General features: G+C 52.5%; 4 protein-coding genes across 4 annotated transcripts; 1 reads left to right on the top strand and 3 right to left on the bottom strand.

Annotated features, from left to right (window-relative positions):
- Positions 1–12: 12 nt before the first annotated feature.
- Positions 13–1,873, top strand: PV06_01420 (uncharacterized protein). Its single transcript, XM_016402022.1, has 2 exons — positions 13–581; positions 648–1,873. Exons 1-2 carry the CDS (start codon positions 47–49, stop codon positions 812–814), a joined length of 702 nt encoding a protein of 233 aa, XP_016269075.1. The 5' UTR covers positions 13–46; the 3' UTR covers positions 815–1,873.
- PV06_01419 (uncharacterized protein) lies at positions 903–3,595 on the bottom strand. Its single transcript, XM_016402021.1, has 2 exons — positions 2,928–3,595; positions 903–2,853 (listed from the first exon to the last, which is right to left on the bottom strand). Exons 1-2 carry the CDS (start codon positions 3,310–3,312, stop codon positions 1,199–1,201), a joined length of 2,040 nt encoding a protein of 679 aa, XP_016269074.1. The 5' UTR covers positions 3,313–3,595; the 3' UTR covers positions 903–1,198.
- Positions 3,596–4,195: 600 nt separating this feature from the next.
- PV06_01418 (uncharacterized protein) lies at positions 4,196–9,580 on the bottom strand. Its single transcript, XM_016402020.1, has 2 exons — positions 8,603–9,580; positions 4,196–8,547 (listed from the first exon to the last, which is right to left on the bottom strand). Exon 2 carries the CDS (start codon positions 8,493–8,495, stop codon positions 4,629–4,631), a length of 3,867 nt encoding a protein of 1,288 aa, XP_016269073.1. The 5' UTR covers positions 8,496–8,547; positions 8,603–9,580; the 3' UTR covers positions 4,196–4,628.
- Positions 9,581–11,949: 2,369 nt separating this feature from the next.
- PV06_01417 (uncharacterized protein) lies at positions 11,950–12,651 on the bottom strand (the record flags this gene model as incomplete). The annotated part of the gene is made up of 4 exons (XM_016402019.1): positions 11,950–12,111; positions 12,165–12,364; positions 12,422–12,492; positions 12,569–12,651. 4 exons carry the CDS (start codon positions 12,649–12,651, stop codon positions 11,950–11,952), a joined length of 516 nt encoding a protein of 171 aa, XP_016269072.1.
- Positions 12,652–13,564: the final 913 nt, after the last annotated feature.

The following is a 13,564-nucleotide window of genomic DNA, read 5'->3' as shown; positions in this document are numbered from 1 at the left end:
GAACAAGGAGTACTACAAGAACACAACCACTCGAGAACCTCCCACGATGCGATTGTTTTCCACCTCTCACCTATCGTTCCTCCTGTTCGTCCTCGTCGCCCTGTTTCAGCCATCCCTCGGCGCCAAATCCGCCGCAACCTCCTTTTGCAAATGCATCTGCTTCAACAATAGTACCATTATCGCGCTCAACCCTCCTCCGCCCTCACGAAGAGCCAGCCAATTCCACAGTCTAGACATAAGATCCCCGGGTGACTATGCAGAAGTAGCCTCACCGGTACCTGGCTGGTCACACAAAAGAGACACAGACGATGCAGAAGGCGCAGCAGCAAAAGATGATCCGCTATCGTCACCATCGTCGTCGTCGTCTTCGTTGACGGCCGCTTCCACAACCACCACTTCAACCACCGTGGCCGTCGACGACGGAGACGATGCCAATGACCACCCACCGCCACCCCCTCCGGGCCGACCACATAGAAATCGCAAACTCAGCTGCTCCGACTGCACGAGGGCTTTCTGTCTCGACTACAACCTCCCCATATGCAAGGACGCAACAGAGGAGGACGTATTCACTACATGTTTTCGTATGTTTTGTTCCCCAAAGTACCCCAAAAGTACCCAATGTCGCGCACTAACAATATATCTTACAGAACGTGACTCTCTCAAGGACGAGACAGTGGTTGTGGTCTTCATCTTCGCTACAGCCGGTCTCCTGGGTTGGGCCCTGGTGAAACCATGGATCGATCGTCTGAGGGAACGCAATACGTTCACACCGATTCCTCAACGAGATACACCACGCGTTAACATCGGTCGTTGAACAACCTCTCACACTCAGAAACAGAAACCCTCAAAAAAGCCACGATTGTTATCTAAGCAGGTGTTTTCCTGCATAATTTTCCATTGCAATCAAGAAGGGGGTATCTAGCTCAGTGTATTTACTCAGCTTCGTCTCGGCCATCAACGGCATAATATCCACCAAGAAGTAGTACGCCGGAACCACACCTGACCCCGAAAACCAAGCACAAGAAATAACAGGCCCTAAAAAGAAGACATTCACGCCAATATGCTGCCATTAATCGCCTGCTTTTCTGGATGTGTGAAAACTGTGCCATATCTCTCAACAACTTTTGTCAACGCTGAATCGCTGTTCTTTTTGGGGGGGTTTTGAAGAAGGATGATCAATGCTTGCTTTGCTGAACGTTCAAGAAAGGAATCCAACCCGCTCACGCTTCGGGAGGTTGGTCTCGCCGTCCCATTCCTCCTTCCAGCCAACAACTTCCCAAGCGGTCGAATTAGCCATACGGTCCTTATTGGCCACAGTTTGTGAGCTCTGGATTTTCTGGCGACGGACTTCTCGCTCGGCAATGATGCTAGCCATGAGCTGAGGAGCGCCGGCAATGTTGTTTCTCTGGAGGATTGAATTGAAGTAAAACAGATGCTCAAAGTCGATGTTGAGGAGAATGTTGGTTGCCACAGTGTCTCGGAATGTCGCAGTAGAAGCGGGCATGAGCTCGGATTGAGGCGAGGTAGGAGACATGTCGGCGGAAGATGGCATGGAGCCAAAGACCATGGAAGCCAGTGCTGGTTTGTGCTTGACACGGTTACCGTCGAGCATCGGGAATCGAGTTGCAAAGTGAATTGGGGCTCCGGCGGTGTCGACCTTGAACTTGGTCACGTCCATGCGAGCTGCCAGAAAGTGGAGGATGGGTCTGATGATGGCGTTGCTAGCGACCACGTAGTCAGAACCAGTCGTGTTCTTACCAGACGAGACCACGGGTGAGTTGGCAAGGTCGATAGCATGCTTGTACGTGACTTCGAGGATGTCCCAGTCGACGTAGTTGAACAAGAGTCTTTCCGCACATACAGACACCTGGTCGATGCCTAGCTCGATGCCGGCGACCCAATAAGACAAGATGTAGTCGAGGTTCTGAAGTCTCGCTGCATGGAAATCCGGGCCCGGATGCGGCTGGATGAGGTGCGACAAGACCGTGTCAGAGTACAAGAAGCGTAAAGCTGCGTCGAACGCATGAGGGACGGCATTGCTGGCAGGGTACAGATGGATGACGTTTCCTCCGTAGGTCGATGACGATGGTTCGCGCTGCATCAAGCGTCTGAGGCGATCGCTTCGTAGCATCAGGAACGAATGCGCATACAAGACATAAGGCTGGACTCCTGGAGGGTTGACCTGGATCGCCCAGTCGACGCCTTCCTTGGTGTGGGAGATCTGGAGCAGGTAGTCTTGCAGAGGAGCCAGACCGGTAGAGTCTCTCGGTTCTTGTTGTTGTTGTTGAATCGATTCAGATACCGACCTAGATGTGCCCGACATCGCCATTGGGTCATGAACACTACCGCCACCACCGTTCATGTCTTGTTGAGGGGATTTGACAGCTGCGGAACCGTAGACTTGCGCAGTAGTAGACTGACCACCACCACTGCCTTCATGAGACTGAGCTGCCTCCTCGGGCGTCATATGACCATTCTCTTGCGGCGGTGGTGAGGACAAGGTTCCGTTCACAGCACCTCCAAACGCACGCATTTCGTCAGCCTGCGCAAAGGACTCCATTGCCGAGACATGTTCGTCATAGTCTTCACCGCTGGCGCTGCTAATAGGCTCCGACGCATTGGAAAGGTGACCGTTTGTCAAACTGACCGTCTCTTGTTCCTCTTTGGCATTGGTCTCCTGTTCGGAAGAACGGCCCAGTGCAGCCTCGTTTGTGGCCTGGCTGTCTGCCGCCACCTGCGACAAAAAGGAGTCCTCACCGGCAACAGAATTGTTGTCTTCCAAATTGGTACTATCAGGAGTAACTTGCGCAACTGAGGGAGTCGATGATTTTCTTGGGGTTTCGACGGTTGGGCCTGAAAAAGATGAGTCAATTCACGTTAACAAGAATTCACCGATGAGGTGGTGATGACTATGTGTCGAGACAAACCTTGAGTTGGTGCGCAATAAAAGTCGACATGTTCCGTCTCTCCTTCTCCTGTTGTCGTCGCATCTGGAGCCTTGGCTGGAGCCTCGACTGTGTCACCACGTTCATGGTTGCTGGCTCCATTGACTGCTGCGTCGGAGGGTTTCAATACTTCACCATGTTCCTGTTTGTCTCCATTGACGGCTGCATCGGAGGTCTTCAAGGCCGCCTCAACAGCCTTCTGCTTTTCGCTGGTTGTTTCAACAACCTGCTCAGAAGTTGCCTGCTTGCTCTTCTTCTGCTGCTGCTTGCCCTTGATTGGTCTGGGGATCAATGGCAGAGCAGGCTGAACCATGCGGCCATGGAGTTGGGGTTTAGGGGGACGACCGCCCTTGGGATTCGGCGCCATGTTACTCGTAGGGACAGTGTCAGTGACAGAGTGGGTGATTGTGTGAACGACGGACGACCACCGGGGCTGGCACCATGGAGGAGGAGAAGAGGAGGAGGAGGAGGAGGGTTCTCTCTCGGTGCCAGAACCGACGCCGGCGGCGAACGAAAGAACAAAGAAAGAAACAAGATAGGGTCGACAGTTATCTATGCTTGGGGAAACCTAGAGCATAGCGAAGGAGTTATCGCACGACCCAAGAAACCAAACGTACAAAGGCACCTTCTTGTGAGGTCGGGATCCTTTTGGTAGTGGTGAGATGTGAAATGAATTAATTAATTGACCGCCCGAAGTCTGGCGGGGAAGAAGTTCTAGCTGCGCGATTCAATCTTCTCCGCACTGGCTCAATTGCGTCGCGCTTGGCGAACAAAACGATCCGAAACCGCGGTTTGTCCTCGACTCAGCCTTGCAAAGTCCCGGTCAGCCTCGTCCTGGCCTTGAAAGCTGTGGACCGCCCATCGTAGTCCGTACTGTATTCTGTGATCTACCATATTATCTACCATACAAGGTTTCTTGTGACATCTCATTGCACGTGGACAATGTGTGTCAAGCAGCAAACGATATTTGCCCGTCTTTGACACCGACATGACAAACCGTTGGAAAATGAGTCGTGGAGAGGCACCAAATGCGATGCTGCTGACGAGAGCAGAAAGATTCTCTACAACACCTTACGATGTGCACAAAGCGACGCTTCTATCTGTTTGCATGTTATATTTTCATTTGCATGTAAGTAACTCAAGGACTCGCGTCCGTTCCACAGGGTATCGCTGTTTGCTATCACTGACCAAAAGCGTCAAAGACTCAGTATACCGGCTTCTATCCTCATGATTTTTTGCCTCCCTTTTGTCTCTTTACAATATTCCAGGGTAAAACTCCATGGCCAGATAAGATCCTCAAGTGTATACGATTTACGAATCCATCCTGCCCAAGTGACGACCTCGTCCGCTGAGGTGTCGAATTTCTATCCCTCCCATGTAGGGAACAAATCGTTGTCGTATCATAGAAGTCTCACAATAAGAAACAAAATTGAAAACAGGTCATCCAGTCCATAAAGAAATGTTAATTTTCCAAAAGGCAGCCGTGTCAAGATAGAGCCACATGCTACGAAGAAAGCCATCGCCTGGTGGTATAAATGAGAACACAAAATGTTGCAAAAAGGTGATGTATTGACATCCCCTGCTCTCCCAGAGGACGTTCGTGTGATGAGAGGTTGAGGTTGAAAGCAGAACAAGGATTCGTTCTAGGTCAAATTGCATTGGGGCGTCTGGCTCGGGACACGCTTAGAACATGCCGCCTTCCTGGTGTAAGCCCAGGGCAGTTGCACTTCGGTTGGGAAAGACTGGCAATGCTGGACTCCGCAATTTTTCCCGACCAAACTCTGCCATTAAAGCCTGGTTTCGTGCGCGAGCTGCCATGCTACCTCCCTCGCTACTAATCTTCCTCAGCCTGTTTCGCGGACGAGGTTGTGGCTTCTGTGACAGTTGTTGGTCAATGACAGCACTCTGAGCAGCAGACACTTGACTGGGTGAATCGGGGCCCATTGGCAGAGGTGATCCCATCCGGGGACTGGCGTAACCAGTCGTTTGTTCAGTGAAAGTGCCTGCACGCCGGCGCTGTGGGTGCATGGCTGGGACTGGTGGAGTGGGAATTTCCCTAGGTCGAGGACCGTTGGGAAGACCAACCAAAGGAACGGAGGAAGTACTGGAGATGAATGTAGGCTCCGAGATCATTCCTTTTGTGACCGACTTCTTTCGCGCTCCAATAATAGTCAGTCTGTTGTTCTCGATTGGTGTTGAGCGACCAGTCGCGGGTGGAGGTGCAGGGAGCGGTCCAGATGGAGACGGGAGGGCTGCTGGCAAGCTGGCAGGGTTCCCTGGAAGTCCCGGTGATAGACCGGGAGGACCAAAGGGACTGATGGGAGAATGAGGAAAGGGTGGACGAGGAGATGGTCTGGGTGCACTTAGTGAAGCCTGTCCGTCACCTAGTCTCGGAGCGTTGGCAATTATAGGGGTCCCGGCTCGGCCATCAAAGTAGTCTGATTGTCCTGCTCGATTTCCGCTAGGCCGTCTATTTGACATGGCCGAGGAAGATCTCTCATTGTTTCGAGGTTCGACAGGTGGCGGGCCACGAGGTGGGCCACGAGGAGGTCCATAGGGACGATGCTGCTCCCTGTGCTCAAGCAGGCCTTGCTTACTATACTCCGCAGCGAAGGGAGGACGCTCCTCAGCGTACCGTCCGGTCCGACTTCGCGAACGGTCTGCGGCTCCTGATTCTGATCTATCACGTCGGGGCATCCTGGCATTCGGAGTAGCAGAACGTTGACGTGGGTGGTCATAATCTTCCTGTGGTTCCTGCCTCCACGGTCCTGGCGTGGATCTTCCGTTTGGTCCATCAAAGGCACCAGGTCGCTGTCTCGGTGTGTGACGGTCATCATGTTCGTCAGAACTTTCATTGAACTCGGCGTGGACATCGACGTTTGGTGAACGTGCTCCCATTGCTGGGCCAGGTCCATCAGTGATTCCAAGCATCTTCATTGCCTTCGGTTGAGATTCGTTGATCCTAGGGGCAACAGATGTTTTGCTCGTCCTGTGGCGCAAAGCATGCAGAGCTTGACGTGGCCCCGGACTCCTTGAGCGTTTCTCGGATTCAGTCACCCCCCTCAGACCCTCTTGAATCTTTTTTGCGCGCTCGGCGAGCTCGTTATCGAACTCCTTCTGAGTCTCGGTACTCTCTCCTCGGTGATGACTTGACATCATATCGTTCTGCCATTGTCTCGTATCGTCCATTGATGTAGGTGCACCGGAACCAAGGAGTTGCTGCGCCTTCGCGGCACTCTGGGTTTTGTGTGATATGGCTTGTCCTAGAATCTGCTGAGCTTTGCGTGACATGGATGACATGGCATCATTCGCAGGCGGCTCCAGTGGACTCCGTTGATTGCGGTGGGCATGGTCAAGCTCCCAAGGATCGCTGTGCGTGCTCTCCGGCGGATTGATAGTGCGAGCCGTGGAAGCTATAGACGGTTCACGTTCGCGGTATGCTAAGTTAGGGTGCTGCCCCTGAAGAGATACAGGAGAGGGTGGAGGCATCATCGACGATCTATCGCTATCGTGTCGTAGGTGGGTACGAATCAAGCCGCTGAGACCTAGACCCGTGGCTGGTCCTAGGGTGGGAGAGTCTAAGCCTTTCATGTCGGGCGCGAGATGGAGCGAATCAGAAGTATCGGGAGTGTCGTGCACGACCGAAGGAGAGGATGTTTCGGCGGAGGCATCCGAGTGCGGCCGGTCGTTTTTGGCATCGCGTACTTTTTGTCCAAAATCAAACCCCTGCGAGACATCACGTAATGCTGGATGGACGTCAGTCTTTGCCAGGCGAGGTGCTGGCTCATAGCGACCCAACATTGGGCTGTCAAGATCTGTCGCCTCGTCTTCATCGCTGCCGTCGGAGGTGTCAAAGAATGTCCCTCTCGAGGCTACTGGTTGCTCCATCAGCGTTTTCGAAGGAGAGTGTTCGTCTGGAAGCGCAGCGTTAGGTTTGGAGGCTCGGAAGGCCTTGAACTCCTCATTCTGGCGTTTGATTAGGGCCTCAACTTTTGCTTGAACTTGTGCTGCATTGGTGGACGAGGCGGAAGATTGCGCCCTTGGTCTACCTGACACAGCGACGGCGCTTGCCTCAGAGGGTCGGTTGTAACTCTTTTCAAATGGCGACGGAGGAATGCTAGGGGCAGCTGTGTTTTCTGGAGAGCCTTTGGATCCTGTGGTGTGGGCTTCCCTTACGTTTGTCAACACAGGTGGTCCGTACATTTGCATTTGGCGCGCTTCGAACTGTCTTTCATCAAATTGTTGTTGCGGGCGATTGAAAAGTCCCATGGCGGTAGCTTTCCCACGGTCACTCGGCTTTAGGTTGCTGGAATATACATCGCCGCCATGCTCGTCTTCCGTGGGGGAAGTCGTCTGATATCTCTTGAACGTACCAACTGACGACTTCAGGCCAAAATCAAGCGACGCCAAAGCCTGTGTCTGCAAAGAAGGAAAAGGGCTAGTGGCTCGCGGGGTAGTTCCAGGGAACGGGGAATTTGAACGAGAGGATTTATCTGGGAGATGACTGGTGCTCTTGGACTGTGAGAGTTGGCGACTGAAGGGAGGTGATGATGGTAAAGGAGGCTGGTTGAATTGACCGGATTCATGGTTGCCTTGCCGAGACTCTTGGGAGGGATCCCTTCGAAGGAACCCATCTTCACTACCGAACTCGGAGGCAGATCCCTTGGTATGAGACCCGGCGCTGAGCTGGCTTTGCCGAGGTGCAGGTGAATCCGAGATCACTGAAGTAGCAGCTGTAGAAGTTCGTCGGTTGGAGGGACCAGACGCGGTCGAGGAAGTGGTGCCTCTGCTCTTACTGAAACCTGTAGAAGGAGTGTTGACGACGCTGGCATGTTCGTGTTCGTCTGTTCCAGTACTGATGGGGCGGTCGGGAAACCCATCCCTCTCTTCTTCTGCCTCCTCGCCACACTCCTCGCGCTCTTGCGCGGCCTTCAGGCGAAGCTGTTGGTAGCTCGACATTGCGACATCGTTCTGATATACATGTTTAGAAGATGTCAGTGGAGTGGACCGCCCACTCAACTCCCGGCTTGTGCTCGCCGTCGGAATTCTGTACATTTTCTGGCGACCACTGAAGAGATTGTTGCCTTCGGTCGGCCTTGACCGATTCAAGACACTGTCTTGATCATCGAGTTCTGAGAAGGAGTGGGAACGCTCAGGATCGGCGAAGGGAGCTTTGACAGGGGTGTGGATCGATTCGACCTCAGCAATATCTGTGAGAGGGTTGTGATTGAAGAGATTCATACGGGAGGCTCGTTTAGGGAATAAAACACTGTCATCGCTTGCCTTGCCGAGCTTAGTGTTGGGATCATCTTGTTCACGAAGCATACTGAAGCGCGCCGAAAGACCAGGCATGAGAAGGCTGGTTCTGAAGTCGTTGGTGTTTGGCAGCGCCGTGGAGAGATCGATCTCCGGCTTTATCTCGACGGCATTCTTCTGCTTCCGCTTCAGACTACGGGACATCTTCGACATGGAGGCAAAGTCGGACGGATCGGCAGGAGGTATGGTGTATGCATCATCCTTCGCCTTTGCTCTCTTCCTGAAAACATTCATATTGAGATAGTTGCGAAGTGGAGATATGGGTAATGAACGTAGAGTAGTTTGACTAGACATTGAGTTAGCCACGGGTACAACATTCAGCGCGGAAAGCTCAGCCATACAATACTAAAAGAGTGACGAGATCGTTGTAGAGACCGTGAGAAGATTATGAGTCCATCAGAGCGCGAGCTCACAGGAGGCGCCTCCGTGGGAGAATCTGGCGGCGGCAAGGGCGTCCTCCGCAAACTAATCGGCTGAGCCAGTCAATCCGGAAATCGCAGTCCAGTCCAAGATGCACTCTGTGGTGAGGCGTAGACAATTGTGGTGTCCTTGGTGGGCCTGCTGCCAGAACGAATCTGGACTATCAATGTTTCTTTGACGTCCCAAATGCTAGCGAGGTGAGAGACTGTCTTGTCCGTGGGTGTTCTGCCGACCACAACCAGTGTCAGCCAACCTCAGACGTATCTGAGACCAGAATGGCGGCGAAGGATAGCCAGGCAGGTCTGTATTGGTGACAAAACCGTGAATGGCCGTCCGTGCCAAAGGTCAAGGAGTGTCAGGGTTGGAAAGGGAAGGAGGGAAGAGGTTGAGTCGCACAAGATAAAGAGCCGATCGCGTCGCCGTGGTTCGGGGTCAGCATGAGAGAAAGAGGTTCTCGTGTCTAGCGATTAGTCGATTTGGACCAGGATCGAGGTTGGAAACAGCAATGGACTACAGGTGGCAGATGGAAGTCCCGGGCATACGGGCGCCCTGGTCCAGTCAAGGCGACGATCTTGACCTAGGAGGGACCGTACAAGGCTGGTCAGTGAGGTCAAGTCCGGATGCTGGAAGAAGACAGCTGAAGCAGTGGATGGAGAACAATCACGAGCGCAAGAGAGACGGTGGTCGATTTCGTCGATGGTGTGGTTGTCGGACCAGGTTGACGCGTGCGGGTGGAAAGTAGACTTGACACGGGCAAGAAGGTGTGATGGATAGGCAGGGGACGTTTTCTCGGAGGGCTCAAGCGAAGAGACGGACGATTCCAGGATGCAGGTTTGGGACAGATTACTGAGGCGTTGCATCCACGATGACGGTTGTTTGAGAAGTTGGCGAGGTTGTAGGGGCCTTGTAACGAGGCTAATCAAACAAAGCGTGTCGCGGATCAGCCAGCGTGGGTATGTGGATCGGTTCGTTTTTGTGGAGAGTGGCAGACGTGCGTCCACTACGAAGGGCGCGTATGATGGCGGAGAATAATAATACTGCATACATGTGTCAAGACTTATATTGTCCGTTCTCTTATGGAGGCAGCGCTGACAGGTGTCAGTGTCAAGTTCAAGGCCAATGCGAGCATTATATCGTGATAGACTGAGTCGATCAAACCTCCCCCCGAACTAGTAACACCTCCCTGTTTCTCGAGACGAATTCTCATACGGAGTAGGATGGGATAGGAGAGAGAGGGTCGACGAGAGGTGACTCGAGCAGCGAGCCGACGTGCTGGTTACACAGTTGTCCGAGCAATCAGGGTATCCCAGGCCGGCATCAGTGAGGCTAGCGAGGCTGGAAAACGGCCATTTTCCTCGTGGCCTCCCAGGAAGGGCGGAGGGCGTTAGGAATACGGCGAAGAGAGTGGCTGGCCAGGCGAGGGAGCGAGCAGATGGGGAAACGGAAGGCAAAAAAGGACAGGGAAAAGACCAGGTTTGGTCTGGCTGGCGTAGGACGAGCGAAGCACCAGTGTGAAGTGAGAGAGCGACGATGGAGAGAGACGAGGTGGAATTAGCGTGTCGCAGATTTGTGTGATGGGCCAATGCAGGTACAGAAGAGGCTATGACCAGTACGGGAGTTAGTCCCCAACTAATGCAGGACCCCAGCAGATCATGCACCTACTGGGACTGTACTGTACCACAACGGAGTACGGATACTGTACGGAGTATCTATGTACAGTCACACTGCAAACCACTCATATGCGCCTACCAGGAGTGATCCCAGCAGGGCACATCAGCGGCGGCTGCATGCATGTTAGGGTAACACAATTCACGGCTTCGAAAAGTGGCTTCCACGGGACTGGCTCTGGCTCTGGCTCTGACCTCTTGGAATTCATGACAACGAGTCCCTCGACGTGCTGTAACAATCCGAATGTGACGAATCATTTTATCCTCGTCGTCTCGCGCCCGCATCTGCTTTTTTATTGAAGCTTTCATGATGTGAACTGTCGGATTTGATGCTGCAGGTGGTGATTGAGGAGAAGGTGAAAGGATCCGAAGACATTTACTTCGTACATATGCTAGCTAGCATGGTCGGAGTTCTCCTTACTAACATTCTGCACCGCAGGACAAGTATCCGTACAGATTTCCGTAGTGTAGAAGAGCCATGTAAAAATTTCCGTCGTTCATGCATACTGTACTCCGTAGTCCCGCAGTGGTTAATGTACAGTAGTCCGTAGTACAAGACATGCTTGCTCCTGGGAAGATTCCGTTGATGGGAGGATGAACCTGTATCAGACTATCATCCTCGGAACCACTTGGGTCGGGCAAATCTCCCGTACCGATTGGGTATGGTTTCATTTAGCTGCAGGCCGAATGTTTCAATGGCGGTCGAGGCGCTCGGAAAGACCCCTAAGGCTTACCATCACCTGGCTTCCAGTTGCCATTGGGGCGTTGGGCACCTGTTAGGGGAGCTTCCAGGGAGCCCCTAGGCAGTCGTTAGGCACTCCAGGCACCAGGGCTCGACTATTAGATCGGTAGTGGGACGGCGGCAGGGGCTGCTGCCGGAGCGGTTAGGGCCACTGCCTCCAGTATTAGATGAATGCATCTTAAGATACATACTCCGTCCTTGTGGAGTCTCACTAGGCTGAACCCAATCACCGGTCGCGCACCAAGCCTTTTTTTCTTTGGGCTTTCCGCCTCCCGCTTGTCGGGCCATGACCCCTGAACAGCCCGAAATTAATTTCTTCCTCCAACTTGTTTGTTCAAGCAAGAAAATTTACTCTGAGAAACTCGCTCAGATTACCTGTTACGAGTGGCTGCCTTACTTTTGTGTTTTTCGGATATTTATCTTGAATGTCATTGGCTATCATTTTGGCTTGTTCTTCTCATTGGGTTACCTGGGGAAATTGTGAGTCGGGCGACATTCTCGCACAAGCACACGCACTCGGACTTTGTCATACTCTGGACTCTGTCACCCGGGGTACATGAACACCTAGATCTTACTGGACAAAGGTACTCCGTACGAGGACAGTCAGTTTACCCAGGCAGATTGCTGTCATCACTGCCTTCTCGAGAGACAAAACCTGGCATATTCCCCAGCCTTTATGATGCTGCTACTTTTTTCCTTATGAAAACATACAGTATTGATCTGGCAGATTGATCTGGCAGAATGATCATTCAATATTCGAATCTATTTCTCCATTGGAGTTACTAAGTACTTGAGACACAAATCTGAAAAAAGAGCCATTGGCAAGCCCAAACAGAGTTTCTCTAGGTTTGATTGGCAATTAGTCCTCCAATCCTACGCCACCATCCTCGTCGCTTGATACCGCATGATCATCCACACCAGCTGCCGGGGTGGCGGATTCAGGAGCAGCCGTAGCCGCAGTTGTCAAGGCTGGAGGAATCTGCGGCGTGAGAGTCGTGGCAGATCCAGTATGACGATTCCCCTGTTCTGTTTGTCAGCGTTATATAAAAGACTGTCGTCCTCTTGAGCCTATACCCGATCGGCCATTTGAGCTCTGATCACTCGGCCAAGGACCCTCTTTCCATTCCATGCAGCCACAGCACGCCTGAAGTCAGGCCGACTGGCGAACACGACGAAGCACCAGCCCCGATGTGGCTTATTTCCAGGACCTGTAGAAGGTGCCCAGTGAAACGAGGTAGGTGCGAGATCGGCTGGAAGGAGGCTTTTCAAGGCTTCTTCGACTCGAGCTCGTCAATGCCGAAAGCTGAGGCTGCTGAGGTGGACGAGTCGACGGGTAGCTCTGGCGCTATTAACATTTCCGCCGAAGTCATAGTTTTCAGAGGCAGGTCTGATGGGAGGCATTCTACACCACCTATTAGCATTTGTCTCGTCACCACGATGAGAGCTTCTTCAAGGCAGAGCGGGGGGCAACAGCGTACTTGAAGGTCAGGCTGCTGCTGCTGTTGTTCTTGTTGTTGTTGTTGTTGCTGCTGCTGCTGCTGCTGCTGCTTCTGGTTCGCATACGGACTTGAATTCAAGATGGGAAATATTTGATGGTGCCGTGTAAAAGTGAGGTTGGACTCAAATGCCAGACTTTATAGAGTCTGATCAGAGTGTGCTCCTCTGAGTTCGCCAAGCCGTGGACTTATCTTCACTGACAAGCCAACAACAATCTACTCCGTGAACGATGAAAGCCTGGGAGCCTCTATTTTGGTTCTACTATCCTATGTGAGTGTGTCTTGGCCTGACCCGAAATTCACACACCTTCCTGGGAGGCTCAAGTTGGTGGCTGTCGCGCTGAAAGACTGGACATAGTCGGAATACTGGAGGCTTCATGCGCCATTCTTCGGTCTATTTCTCTCGCATTTCTTTCCAGTACGATTGCGGCTCCACGAGTTCCTTGCCACGCTGAAGGATCAGCGGAATATCGTAGTGGTCTCCACAACGCGCTATACACCGATAGAAAGTACATCTTCAGGCCGCAGATAGCCAGCGAGTCTATAACCAGGATAATCATTGACATTATCCTCGCCATCCTCAAGTACGGTATGATGTTGGTATGATTGCGGCGGTTGTGTCGTTGTTGTGGTATCCGTTTTGCCAGCTCTCGGTCACGTCTTCCACCTTTTTCTGGGTTTTGTGCCATCAAAATCGTCGAAGTGATAGGTTCGCTTAAAAACAAGGTTCGGGAGGAAAATCGCTTACGGAACAACCCGCTATAACGAGCCCGTCAATGTTCAAGAGGAGACACAGCATACCTAGTCTCTACCGACAGTAGAGACGACTCGGAGAGGTTATCGTTGCCATGAGAGACCAGCGATTGAGCACTAGAAATACTCAGGGAGGTAGAATGCCACAAGGTTTCCCGACGCCCGGGGAAAGTTCAAAGCTGTGCATATCGTGTTGGGCTCAATTCTTTGACTATCAATGAACCC

Source organism: Exophiala oligosperma (genome assembly GCF_000835515.1).
Source record: "Exophiala oligosperma strain CBS 72588 unplaced genomic scaffold supercont1.1, whole genome shotgun sequence".
In the NCBI taxonomy this organism is placed as follows: domain Eukaryota; kingdom Fungi; phylum Ascomycota; class Eurotiomycetes; order Chaetothyriales; family Herpotrichiellaceae; genus Exophiala; species Exophiala oligosperma.
This window is presented reverse-complemented; position numbering and strand designations above follow the sequence as displayed.

Excerpts from the sequence above, each read along its gene's own strand:
- PV06_01419 (XM_016402021.1), bottom strand. The coding sequence starts at position 3,312 with ATGGCGCCGAATCCCAAGGGCGGTCGTCCCCCTAAACCCCAACTCCAT. Across the intron at positions 2,854-2,927 it reads TTATTGCGCACCAACTCAAG|GCCCAACCGTCGAAACCCCA; the intron begins GTTTGTCTCGAC and ends CATCTTTTTCAG.
- PV06_01420 (XM_016402022.1), top strand. The coding sequence starts at position 47 with ATGCGATTGTTTTCCACCTCTCACCTATCGTTCCTCCTGTTCGTCCTC. Across the intron at positions 582-647 it reads CGTATTCACTACATGTTTTC|AACGTGACTCTCTCAAGGAC; the intron begins GTATGTTTTGTT and ends TATATCTTACAG.
- PV06_01418 (XM_016402020.1), bottom strand. The coding sequence starts at position 8,495 with ATGAATGTTTTCAGGAAGAGAGCAAAGGCGAAGGATGATGCATACACC.